Source organism: Acomys russatus, chromosome 20 (assembly GCF_903995435.1).
Source record: "Acomys russatus chromosome 20, mAcoRus1.1, whole genome shotgun sequence".
NCBI classification, from domain to species: Eukaryota; Metazoa; Chordata; class Mammalia; order Rodentia; family Muridae; genus Acomys; species Acomys russatus.
In genome coordinates, this window is record NC_067156.1 from 25,000,323 (window position 1) to 25,013,960 (window position 13,638).

General features: G+C 48.4%; 1 protein-coding gene across 1 annotated transcript in view; it reads right to left on the reverse strand.

Annotated features, from left to right (window-relative positions):
* Positions 1-504: 504 nt before the first annotated feature.
* Positions 505-13,638, reverse strand: part of Pfdn1 (prefoldin subunit 1) — a 53,478-nt gene continuing 40,344 nt past the window's right edge. The window contains exon 4 of the mRNA XM_051163011.1: positions 505-874. Coding sequence (XP_051018968.1) covers positions 794-874 — 81 coding nt within the window. The 3' untranslated portion in view covers positions 505-793. The remainder of the gene's footprint in view (positions 875-13,638) is intronic.

A 13,638-nucleotide genomic window follows, 5' to 3' on the forward strand; every position in this document is an offset into this window, starting at 1 on the left:
CACACACTAGATCAATGCTCCCAGGTCACTGAGGCACAAAGCCCACCACAACTGGACTCAGCAACTAATCTGTGCAGTGGCCAAGTGCAGGGCACTAGGAGGAGGAGTTCGGAATGTGTACTATTCTAAACACTTGGGAGTTTACATCTAGTTGTCAGTACAGTTGTGTTTAACTGACCTGCAGTGAAATCCCTAAAGCTGCACAATGGCCGCACTATCCCGAGAACATGCAGGCCATCTCCCCAACTCCACTGCCCCTCAGAAGGAAGGGGACACCAGGAAGCTAACCACAGTGCTCACCATGGCCAGACAGAGCCCGGACATGCTGCTTGCATTTGAACTGCTTTGGGATTTTTGGGGAGAAAACAGGGAAGGAATCTTGAGGCTGACTGTGGTTCTGTTCCCTTCACCTATGCACTTGTCCTCCTCCTTCATGCATCCTACATAGAGGCCCATGAGCCACCCACCAAAGGACCAGAAAGGGGAGGAAAAAGGGACACGGGCTGAGGAAGACACTCACCTCTCCCTCCTCAACAGGAGAAAGACAGGTGTCACAGACGTAGCCTTTATTGTCTAACCCACGTGCCTAGTGACAGACTTGCAGTTTCTCTACCTGCCCTCCAGTCTTCCCTCTGTTGAGAGCTGTCCTGGGCAGGGGTGGCAGACAGGTGGGACCTGCAAGGGCTTGGGGTGATGGAGCAAATGGGGCCACTGGGCAGAGGGAGACCAGTGCCCTGCAGTCTGTGCCTTGACAGGATGGAGGGGTGAGGAGGAAGAACTTCCCCAGCAGCTCCTACTGTGTGCGCCGTACCAGCATCTCTCGGATGTTGTCCTGAGCTTCCTTAACGCTCCGCTCCAGGTAGGATTTCTTCTGCTGTAATACAAGAAAGATGGGTTAGAACCAAAGTGAGCGGGCATAGCCATTCTAGACATAGGCTCTGGTGTCCTCCCTGGACAGTGACGCCAGAAACATGCTGCCAAATAAAAAGACAGGTAAGCTCACCTGTCCACAGCATTCCCCTCAAGCAGCAGGGGGACCTGGCCTGGCACAGGAAGCACAAATGCCCTGTAGCGGGCAGGCCACAGCCCTTTACCCCCAGAGGAAGTACATGACATACCAGATGAAGGCCAGAAAATTCCAGGACATAGCTGCTGCCCAACCGTGGATGTCTCCTCGGGGTTTTCCACAGCCTGAGCCAGGCAGCCATGGCCCTTGGTGTGCAGAGCAGACAGCACGCACTGCACTGTCCACTGAGCCCAGAGCAGCCATCTGCACATCTCACTGGGGCAGATGAGTCAGGGTACCGTCTGCTTTTCTAATGAATCTGCTGCTGCCTCGATCCAGAGCAGTGACGCATGCGTAAAGCAGGCTTGTGGAAGTTCACCTTCTGTCCCATCTGGGTCCTGAATTAAAATTCTCAACTTCAGCAAAGAGACACAACTACATTCAGAAGCCACATCAGGACTGAGACCGTAAAGATTAGTCAAAGGAAATGATGTGTGTACAGTTTTTGTCCTGTGCTCATCCCAAAAGTATGGTGGCTTTACCACAGGCTCCTGCCCTGGGAACAAAGTTGTGGCTGTGTTGCCACTTAACAGACATGAAAGTGTCCATTAGAGGAATAGTATATATGTCTTCAAATAATCCTTGGAGCCACCCCCTTCCAGGGTACATATGACTGAGGGGGAGCTGCACTGGGGCTGGTGACAGCCTGATCCAGGTGCCACCAGGGCCCTCCACATTTCCCAGAGTGCCTACATGACCCAGGGAAAGTAGGACAGAGGGCAGGCGAGCTACACACCACTGTGCTTTCGGGGACACCACAACCTGTTTGCCAGCCCCTCACCTGCTGAAGGTACAGACAGGGAAAGAGCCTATCTACAAGGTGGTCATTTGTACCGAACCTGTGATGTACGGTCTGCAAGCCTCTGCCTTAAACTTCTCCCGCTAATGCCAGAAAGTTACCAAGCGACTCATTCCAAGGCTCACTCTGCAGAAGCGAGACACAAATCTGCATTAGCCCTTGTGTGAGCATGTCTCCAGCCTGACCTTCCGATCAGATCTCTTGGGCAGGAAAAGCCCAGCCCCCTGACTCATCTCCCATCTGCCAACTTGTACCCACTTCCTTACAACACCAGGAGCACCATAAAAGCCAGCAAAACTGGGACAATTCAGCGTCCCCAACTGTGTACTGTTGCCATGGAATTTTGCTTAAGTACACTTCTAACCCTGATACTGCCTATCGCTGTGATAACAGTGGGGACTGAACGTCTTTGATAAACTACCCTTAGAGTTTACTTGTGGGTTTATGAGGCACACACTGATAGCTGCTGGCTCATCGCTGAGGAATGTGCCCCCAATGGACAGCAGTCATAGCGCCACATACCACCTGGGCACCTTGGACCCAGCCTCATGGGAAGTGATGACAGGGCTGGGGGACAAAGCAGGACTCTCCCTGCCACAGCTCGGGTACCTAGTCTGTCGCTTTGATCTGACAAACTACTGTCACAGATGGCAAATACATAAACTTAGAATAATCACAGGGCCACATCATCCCGCCCAGGCTTCTGAGCAAACCCTTACCACCAACACTGTCTTATCCCGTAGCAGTTCTTCCTTCAGTTTTTCATGAATTTTTACACTTATATAACCCAAAGTCTTCACATTAAAAAAAAAAAAAAAAAAAAAAAAAGGCGCATAGGGGCTGGAGAAGTAGCTCAGCAGTTATGAGCACTGATTGCTCTTACAGAGGACCCAGGTTCAGTCCCTAGCACCCACATGGTAACTCAAAACCATGCACAACTATAGTTTCAGGGGATCCAATGTCTTCTTTTGATGTCCTCGGACACCAGGAATACTACAGTACACATACATACATGCAGACAAAACACTTATACATGTAAGATAAAAATCTTTTTTTAAAAAAATGTAAGTGTAAATGAGTTTTATCTCTTTACATTTCATTGTCTGGTTGGTTTTGTTTCTTAAAGACAGGCTTCCTATGTAACCTGGTCTGTCCTGCTACTCTATGCGAAGCCTAGGCTGGCTCTGAACTTGTAGCAATCCTTCTGCCTCAGTCTTGCAAGTGCTGAGACTACAGGTATGTACCATCAAACCCAGCCTTCTAAATCTTCAGTTTAAAAAAAAAAAAAAAACTTAATGGGCAATTAAAAATAAATAATAGATGACCCAATAGTGGAGCTTTTCTAAGTAGTTCAATTGTTCCTGTCTCAGCCTCAATTACAACTAAGCCAAATGGTGCCCAACCCAGAACTGCTGTGAGGTAAACCATCTCACAAAAGGTGTTGGTCCTGAAGCTCTCATCCCTGCTACCCCAGCACACTCTGTCAGGAACACAAGTCACACGATTTGATCACATTATGGGTTCTACATCCAGTTAATGTCCTTGAACGAAGGAGATATGAAGATAGGTCACCCAGGGAGGGAGAATGTCAGGTGTAGAGACTAAGCAGAGATTTGAGTCTTCTGTGAGAAAGCTGAAGAGCGAAGTAAGCGTTCTTTCTGGGGCCCTTGAGAGGAAGCACAGGTCCATCATACCTTAATTCTCAACTCTTAGCTCAGGAAAATGTGAAAAGTTTTTTTTTTTTTTAAATCTATGAAATTGTGGTGACTTCTTAGGTAGCTAAGAAATCAATACAGTACCTGGGAAGATGTGTGTCCCCAGACACAGCTCATACCAAAGGCTCTTCTGTACCTTAAGGAGCCTATTCTGTCATACCTCTGGCCACATCAACTGGCAAATGTCTCTAAACATTTATATGCCAGGACCATACTTATCTCAAAATCAACTGTGAGAAAAGCAACCGAAGCCATCAGAGAGGGCACAGGAGATGAAGGGGTGAGGATTTAGCTAAGCTTGTCTCCCTTGACTCTGTAGTTTATCCCTAAAAGGGCCAGAAGGCTGGGTCCACCCCTCTCGGGAACGGCAGCTCCATTCTTGCATCAGGTTTAGACAAAGACACCGTGCGCCATCCTTGAGTCTGTCGCATCTTGCTAGCCCTCTCTCAGACGTATCCAGAGCCTTTGGGAAGTGCCTCCTCTGGAGTGCCTTTCTCCGCTCCTGGCCTCCACCATAGTGGCTGGGGGCCTCCTCCTCTCCAGCAGCGGTCCACTTAGAGTCAAAGGCAAAGCTATTTTGTCTGTGGGCTGCTAAGGCTGAACAGCAGTCTAGGTGGCTTTTAAACGCAAATCTTCTGCAGGCTGTGGCCACGACCAAGGCAGAGTCAGGATGTGGTTGGCATGGCCTGGCTCACAGACAAACAACAACTCCTCCAAGTGTGCAAATGAGCGCCTTGATGTCTTATAAGGGCACTAATCCCATTCAAAGGGCTCCACTCCCATGACCCAATCACTTCCCAAACCCAGCTCTTCCAGGTCTTTCTCAAGTGTCACCTTATCTGAGAAGGAAATGTCCAGGGGGCAGAACTTGGTCCTGTCCGTGCCTGATGGCTGGGGCATAGCAGCAGCTCCTGCTGGTTGGATGCAGGGCATTTGATGGGAGGACGCCCACTGTTCCGTGAGTGCGGAACATGCACCAGAGAAGCAAAGGAAGAAAGTGACCCCTCTTCACAATGGCTTTCCTGTTTGGGCTTTGGCTCCCACCCTGTTGCCCCTGGATAGATACAGATTTACAACTAAAACCTCTCTGATGCCAACAGGGACAGCAGAGCCTTGACCTCACAAACAGAGGAGAGGCCCTTAGGCTTCAGCAGGAAACCTCTATAGCTTTAAAGCAAGCCTTGTCAAGTTCCCGAAGTTTAGACTCGGAGATCTGTAAAAACTACTGCATCTGGTGCCAGCCTTGGCGCTTCAGTGAACTGCACATGGACAATGGTCGCCTGTAAGCCCCGGGGGCCCCAGGACCCACACCTTCCAGTAGTCCTGGGAAAGGCATGTGCTGTCCTTACTGCAGCTTCCTGCTGCCTCTCTATGCAGCTCCCACTCCAAACCATCCCCTAGGGAATTCTCTAGCTATGTCAAACCACAGAGCTCTGGGTTCCAAGACATTCCTGTGGGACCTTCTTTTGATAAGAATTTCTGAGATTTCCTGTGGGGCTCAGCATGGCCAGGGAAGTGTCATTGCTCAAGTTAGTGCTCACAGATCCAAGGTTCTTTTTCTGGAAGACAGTCTGAGGCTGGCTTTTCCGTCTCATCAGAGGGACAATCTTCAAGTACCCATGACTATCCCGACATGACACAATGTCTTAGACTCCCATGATTCTCCACAGGCTTTTCTCTCTTAGGAACTCTCTCCTAAATCCTCACTTTTTCCCCTCCCGGCTTGTTTTTTAAAGATAACGTTGCTTGCTTTTGTAGTCCAGTCTGGCTCTGAATTCAAAGTTCTTCAGCCTCCACCTCCCAAGTGTTGGGAGTACAGGTGCGCAGCACCACCCAGCCACCAAGTGCCTCTCCCCCATCCTCCACTCTCTGGGGCCTCACCACGCCTCCTCACTGTGCCTCTCAATGTTCCCTCGGCCACAGAACCTTAAACATTAAAGTAAAATGAAGCTAAGGCCAGAGGGAAGGCACAGTGCAGCCAAGCGGGCCTCCAGCTAGCCCGGTCCAAGCTGCGGGGACAACTGTCAAGGTTGTCTCAGACTCTCAGATATTTGGTGAGATTTAAGTCCTCAAGGACTCCCAGCTGTGAGTCTGGCCTATCCCAGCCACGTACTTTCTTTCTCCTTATGGTGAGTCCACACTTTCAGCTTCTCTAGACCCCTGGCAGCTTCAAGTTTCCCTAGGAATTGGAAAACTGAAGGCGAAGGCTATCTTTTTCTCATCTGTCCCTTGACATCGCAGATTAGAAGTCCAAGAAACAAGCATAGCGGCTCATGCCTGTGATGCCAGCACTTAACTGTAACGACTGCAAGGGGAGGAGGAGGAAGAAGGAAAGAAGAAAGGGAAGGAAGGAAGGAGGAGAAGAAGGAAGAGGAGAAGGAGGAAGAAGAGAAATAATAACAATACAAACAAGGGTTGGAGAGCGGCTCAGTTGGTAAAGTTCGGGTTCTCAGCACATCCTTCACATGCCGCTATGATCTCCACAGTAGAGAGGATCCCGGCATCCCTCTCGCCAGCCAGTCTAGGCAAATCAAGCTCCAGGTTCACTGAGAGACCCTGCTTCAAAGGAGAAGCTGGTGAGCAACTAATGAAGACAACCAATGTTGACTTCTGGCCTCCACCCATACTCACAGACACCGGTGTACGTACACGTACACACACACACACACACACACACACACACACACACACACACACACACACACTCTCTCTCTCTCTCTCTCTCTCTCTCTCTCTCTCTCTCTCTCTCTCTCTCTCTCTCTCTCTCTCTCTCTCTCTCTCTCTCTCTCTCTTTCGACTTCTCTGTCTTTAGAAATGCAGCTGGTCAGAGGGTGGCAGCTGCCCACCACAATAAAGCTAAAAAAAGGCCAGGATATGCTAAAGGTAAGAGAGTTTATCTCGGCAGACAGGAAGCCAATGTGGAAAGCATGGGGGAGAGAAAGAAAAAGAAAGGAGGAGACCGAAGGCACGAGCAGGAAGTCAGAAGGCAAAATGGGAGGCCTCTGTAGCCAGTGGGAGCAGCTCTCAGCCACAAGGATGTCCATGACCAAAACTGAAGACGAAAGCATCACAGACAGCAAAGTCAGGACTTGGTGTAAGAGACAGGTGCTGACCACCTGTGAACTCTCACGAGGATGCCAGCACCCATGCTGACTGCAACACTGCAGCACCGAGGTCGTGCTCAAAGAACGAAAGCATTAGCATGTTAGAGCATGCAGTGGGGAGAAACCTTTCTCCTCCCAAACCACTGGCCAGCCCGTTAGTCCCCAAGGGTATGTGATCTCTACTGCTGCCTTCCCGGATGAGTTCCACCAAAGCTCCAAGAAAACCCAAGCTAACAGACACCCTGGAAGAGACAGGGTGAAGGAAGGCTTCCGGGGAACGCATGGCCACAGGGGGTGATTTGTCTGAAGAAAATGGCACTGGCTTCATTCAAAGAGCCATCACCAGTAGGACGAAAACCTAGAAATCCTGTCCAGCTGGTACTGATACAGGCTGGGACATTTGGGTCAGCAAAGATTAAGGGGAGAAGAGCCCTGATGAGGTTCTCGTGTGGTTCCCACCGCCGAAGCTCAGTGTCAGCAGGGAGCTGTCAGAAATGCACATTCTTGGGCCCCAACCAAGGCTCACTGAATCAGAGACTCTGGGTTGAGTCCAGTTATCTGTGTTTTTACAGCCGTCCAGTGATTCCAAAACCTGCTGAAGTGTGAGAGCCACTGTTCCAGATCAGGCGTCAGTAAGATTTTCCTATAAAAGGCCAGATAATAAACACTTTAAGTTTTATGGGGTTATCCACAACTGCAGTACAGAAGTGCCCATGGAGAGCGTGGGGAGCAGTGGTGTGACCTAGGTAACAAGCCACATCTTCAGCAGCTGTAATCTGCCAGCCTCTCTCCGTGAGAAGATGGAGCTTTACAGGGCAGAACTGAGTACAGCAGGTAGAGACTGTGACGGCTTTTCACTTCCAATGGAAGCTCATAACCATGGCAGTTTCCATGTACTCATCTTTCCATTCGCTCACTCACTCGCTCAGCTCACTTCACAGAACAGCTCTGCCTACTTTCTCCTTCAACAATCCTGGAGTCAGACATTCACGGCACCCCACTCCCAACTGCCTGGATGAGCCCCACTCACTGGGGACTCTCGGCCTTCCTGCCCAGGAAGGCTGCATCATCAAGTGACTTAAACTACAAAGCAGACAACAACCCACCGATATTCCCTCACATTCCATACTTTACTCATCAGCTGCTTAGCTCAAGTCATCCACCACATCCCATGACGACAGTGTCTGCGCCCCCTCCAGACTGTGCTCGCACTGCCACCACCTCAACACCCTCTGGACACTACGCTCTGTCACATCTTTAGCTGTCACGCTCACTACCCAATGTGCCACTGAATTTCTTTTGTTTTTGTTTTTTCAGGACAGGGTTTCTCCATGTAGCCTTGGCTGTCTTGGACTCATGTTGTAGACCAGGCTGGTCTCAAACTCACAGCGATCTGCCTGCCTCTGCCTACCTGAGTGCTGGGATTACAGGTGTGTGCCAGCAGGGTCTTAAGCCACCAAAGTCTTGATATTTATCATGAAGACAACATAAAGCCACTAGGTTTTAAACTCTGGTGAGTACAGCACTGCCTTCTGACTGAAGCCTGGAATGAAAACTCAGAAAGGCCTATGGGTCCTGAACAGGTAACAGATATGATCAGAGCAGGGTCTCTTTGTCCCCCAGAGTGAGTCCAGGGCAGCCAAAGCCCCAGGGCCCCTGCTGCCAAGGCTAAGCATCCTGGTCCAGTTGCCTGAGTTCCGTGATTTAGAAATGTTGTGAAGCACAGGGTTACAGAACACACATGTGAGTGTTGGAACTCTATTAGAGCAGTGGGTCTATCCTTCCTGACGGTGCAACCCTTTCATACAGCTCCTCATGTTGTGGTGGCCCCTCAACCATGAAAGTATTTTTGTTGCTAATACACACACACACACACACACACACACACACACACACAAATAAATTATATATAAATTTATATATCACTATAATTTTTCTACTGTTATAAATCATAATATATTTATTATGTTTACAGTGTTCTGCTTACATGTATGCCTGCAGGCCAGAAGAGGGCACCAGATCTCATTATAGATGGTTTTGAGCCACCATATGGTTGCTGAGAATTGAACTCAGGACCTCTGGAGGATTTATTTGTGGGCTGGAGAGATGGCTCAGCTAGTACCATGCTTGTTGTGCAAGAATGAGAATCCAAGCGCAATCCCAGGACCCCATGGGCTGGACACAGTGGTCCACGTTCCCCAGACCCGTCAGGCAACACAGGGGGAGGGGGACCCTCCCTGGGACTTACAGGCCAACCAACCTAATCTACTTGGTAAGCCCCAGACCTATGAGAGATCTTGTGACAAAATAGGAAGAATGACACCCAACGTGGACTTCTGGCCCCCCGCAAACCACGTACAGGCATGCACACAAGCACCCGCACATGCATGTGCACCCACATGAACAAAGCATAAAAAAGTGATGTATAAGTCAGGAGATGGTGGCGCACGCCTTTAATCCCAGCACTCGGGAGGCAGAGGCAGGCGGATCGCTGTGAGTTTGAGACCAGCCTGGTCTACAGAATGAGTCCAGGACAGCTAAGGCTATACAGAGAAACCCTCTCTCGAAGTGCCCCCCACAAAGTGATGTATATCTTTAGTCCCTGCATTCAGGAGGCAGAGGCAAGAGAATCTCTGAGTTTGAAGCTAGCCAGGCTACAGAGTGAGTTCCAGGCTAGTCAGAGACAAATAGTAAGACCCTGTCTCAAAAACAAAACAAACAAAAAACCAGGAAATTGGGGACTATAACTTGGGAGGTTGAGGGTGTATGTGGTTCAGCACACAGCACTTGCCTAGTACATGTGGAGGCCTAGATTCAGTTCCCAGTACTGCTAAAAGATAAGAAATAAAATCACATGTGCGTGTGCCCAAGTCCAAGTATGTATGGACAGCAGGATGCGTCAGCAGGCAAGGTTGACTACCATCATGACCACCTGGGTTTGATTCCTCAGGACTCACATGAAGGAGGAGAGAACCCACCCTGCAAACTGCCCTCTGAGCTCCACACACACAATGGCATATACACAGCCACCAACACAAAGAGAAACATAAGCAAAGTTAAAATAATGAAGTTAATGAGCAGCCCTTGAGTTCATGAGAAAGGATGAAGTTCTTACGGAAGAATTTACCCTTAAAGAAATTGAACATTTTATGACTGGATGAAGATGAGGAACTAACAAGCTAAAGAGTAGAAAAAAGAGGAAAGTAGCTTACAAGAGATAAAATCACAAGAAATGACTAGCTGTGCTCAGACAGGAGCAGTGACTGTGGACTGGTGATGCCTGGTGCACATACCTGTAAGCCCTGCACGCACCTATGAGCCCGGCACGCACCTGTAAGCCCGGCAGAGGCTGAGACAGGTTAGAAAGTATCAGGCCAGCCAAGACCACACAGCATCCAAGACCCTGTCTTGGGAAAACATAACAAAACAAAAGAAGGAAAGATGGGAGAAGGGGAAGGAGAGAGAGAGGGAGAGAGGGAGGGAGGGAAGATGGGCTGTGTGGGAAGGGAGGGGTGCCATATTCAATTTCTAGAATATCTTCTACCTTGAGGCATGACCCCAAAGTTTCATGAAAGAAATCAGGCAGTATTTTAAGTGTCAAGAATTTCCCAGTGAGACACTAGGCCTTGTAAAGATCCAAGACGCGGCAGAAGCACGGGTGTAAGTACACCTAGGAAAAGCTGAGTGGGGCTGAAATGCTTTGTGCAGGAAAACAAAGCAGCCAGGAAAGTGTCCCCAGAGACCATGGGCCAAGGCTGAGAATCGCATTACATAAAAGGAAATCAGGACAGAGAACTCCGAGACCTCCACAGAACGCAATTGCCTTCTCAGTTCCAAGTCCCTTCACAGGAGAAAAGCATACTTGCATGTGATAAGGACCATGGAGACAGGGTTGGGTTTTTTTGTTTTTTTCAGTAAATAAAGTTTTCCTAATATACAGTACTTTTGTTTTTCCAAGATTAAAAAAGGCTCTTGGGATGGAGAGATGGCCCTAGCACCGCTCTGCCTGGTAACTCACAACCTATGACTCCAGCTCCAGAGGATCAGACACCTTTTTCCCACCTCCCTGCACACTACACACACACACACACACACACACACACACACACACACACACACACACACACACTGTTTCAAAGTTTTATAAAAAGAAGAAAGCAAAGGTCTCAGTAAGGACTGAGAGAATCAGACTCCAGCAGTAATAATACAAAAGCTAGTGAGTGCCACTCTTTGCCCTGCTGGTCTGAGAAGGTGAAGTTTGGCCCGAAGGCCCAGTAAAGCATAGAGGAATAGGGAGTGCCAGGGCTGGGAGAGGAAGCAAGAGCCAACACCTCACATTCTTAGAAGTGGGGGTGTGACTGACTCAGCTGGGTTGGAGGTGGGACTCACACGCAGGTGTGTGGACTTGTGGCCTGGCTCTCTGCTCCAGCTAAATCAGGAATTGCTGTTTTCTTACAACTCACAACAAAAGAGCAATTTAAAAAAGAAGCAAAGAGGCTGGCAAGGTGGCTCTGTGTGTAACTGCACTAATGTGATGCTAACCGGATGATGTGCATTCAGTCCCCAGGCTCACGGGGCGAAAGGGCAGGCTGACTATGGCAAACTGTCCCCTGACCCCTGCACAACCCGCACACATACCCATCACCATACATAATAAATAAGCAACATTTAAAAATTAAACTAAGCCAAAGTACTCAAATGGACATTGCCTTTTAAAAAGGACTTATTAATGGCCAGTTGGCACACGAAAATATGTTCAGCATAAGCACTTATTACAAATATGCAAATATCACAAATTTCTAGTTTCCCAATGCAGCATTGTTTTGCATTCATTAGGGCCACTGCTATCAAAATGAGAAAATAACACGTGTTGGTTAGGATATGGAGAAGCTGGAACGCTCATGTATTGACGGCAAAAATGTAACACAGGCAAACAGTTTGGGAGACGTTAAAACATTGAGTCATATGACCTGACAATTTCACAGGAATAACAAGAGAAACCCAGGTATTCAAAAACCACCTGAGACCATCTGCACCAGACTTTCAGTAGAGAAACAGGGCACAGGACCCGGAATGGGCACACACCCATAAGGAAATATTTATACTGTGGATTATTATTCAGACAAAATGAGAAGTATTGATAAAGGCTACATCACAGATAAGCCCTGAAAATATATAAGCTAACCACAAAAACAATACTATACAAATATCAAAAACAATCAAACTAGTCGATGGAGAAGACTCAGCAGGTAAAGATGGCTGGCCAAAGCCCCACCACAGCATGTATTCAAGTCCCCACACAGTAGGAGGGAACAGAGATGCCATGGTGTGAGTTCACCCACACATAATACACACGTGCATGCATGTTGGCGAATAAATAAAAATGTAGTGAAAATTTTAAAGAAAAAAATTGGCAATTTAGAAACAGAAAAGATGAACCGCTGCCGCGTGGAGACAGGATGGTAAGAGACTGTAACAGGTGAGCAGGGCGGGCTCGTTTGGGGTGACGAGTATTCTGGAATCACAGTGGTGGTGGTTACACAACCATTTTTATTAGGTGCATTTTAACTCAATTACCGAAAGTGTTCTCGGACCGATACACCACACAGATAAAGCTTTATGCTGCAGTCTGCCTGAAAACGGGTGCAGCAGAGAGGAAGTTCCTAGCAGCACCCCAACCGTAGCCCACCCAGAAAGTTAAGTAATTCATGCACAGGCAGACACACTGACTTCTGAAAGGTATCTGAACGCACTAAGCAGAACTCAGTGTGCCAACGAACAAAGGCAATGTGATCATATTACTACTTTCCGATTGAGTTAACACGTTTTTACAACTAAGAAAATAGAGATACGGCAACCGGAAACCCATAAAAGGACCTGGAGACCGAGAAAACAAGCTCAAAGCCACGGCAAGCACTGAGGCATGAGTCACAGGCCCCGCCTGGCTGGTCTGTGTGGGTCAACAGAGGCCAGGACTGGAGACTACAAATCCACTCCGGTATCAAAGGGCTATTTATAACGCTTTCCGAAAACCCTGGCTCTTGCTTCATCAAATGGAAAGGGAAGAACGCTCAGCAATACCTGCCGGTATCATCCCAGGAAACGCTGCTGTCTCCAAGCTACATTTCTAGACTAGACAAGCAAGCAGGACCTTGTTCACAGCCAAGGGCTCCGGTGGAACTCAGGCCCACACCACTCACTTCCCCGTCCAGGGCGATGGATGTAGAGTTCAGACCATGATGAAACCATCCAATGGATCAAACGTCACAGCTGTCATCTGTCCACACCCGCCCATGCTACCATGGAACTGGCGTAAACAGACCCGAGTTTCATATGCTATTAGCTCTGATCTAAGGAGCTGACATAATACCAATTAAATTTATAATGACTGGGGAGTAAAAGAGAGTCCTTGGCACAGCTCTCTATGCAAACATGATTCAAGGGGTGGTGCCATTTTGCCCTTTCTTCAACCCCTAGACGCTAGGCCACATAGAAACCATTCGCACAGTCTCTACTGAGAAATGTTTTAAGAGAACTATCATTTTATAAAAAATAAAAATAAAAAATCTTAGAACATTCAAGCATTCCAAAAGAATCCCCCCATCTCTCAGAGTAAACAAAGACGCCTGCTACAAACCTCTGGAACCCAGAGTTCCACAAGCCTACACACACGCGCGCGCGCACACACACACACACACACACACACACAAAGAAGGAAGGGAGGAAGGTTTGAAAGAACCTTCATTTCTTCAGTGACAGAATGAATGATGGTATGAGTTGGGGGTCTAAAGCTCAGAATCCTGGGTTCCTGCTCTGGTATTCCTCCTTGTCTCTGAACGAGTCTACGGGCAAAAGATACCAATTCACGAGACGGTTTTCTCCACTGCCCATGGCTGTTAAGAAATCAGCGCAGCAGATACCACACTGACACCCTCATGCTGAGCAGCTTCTTGG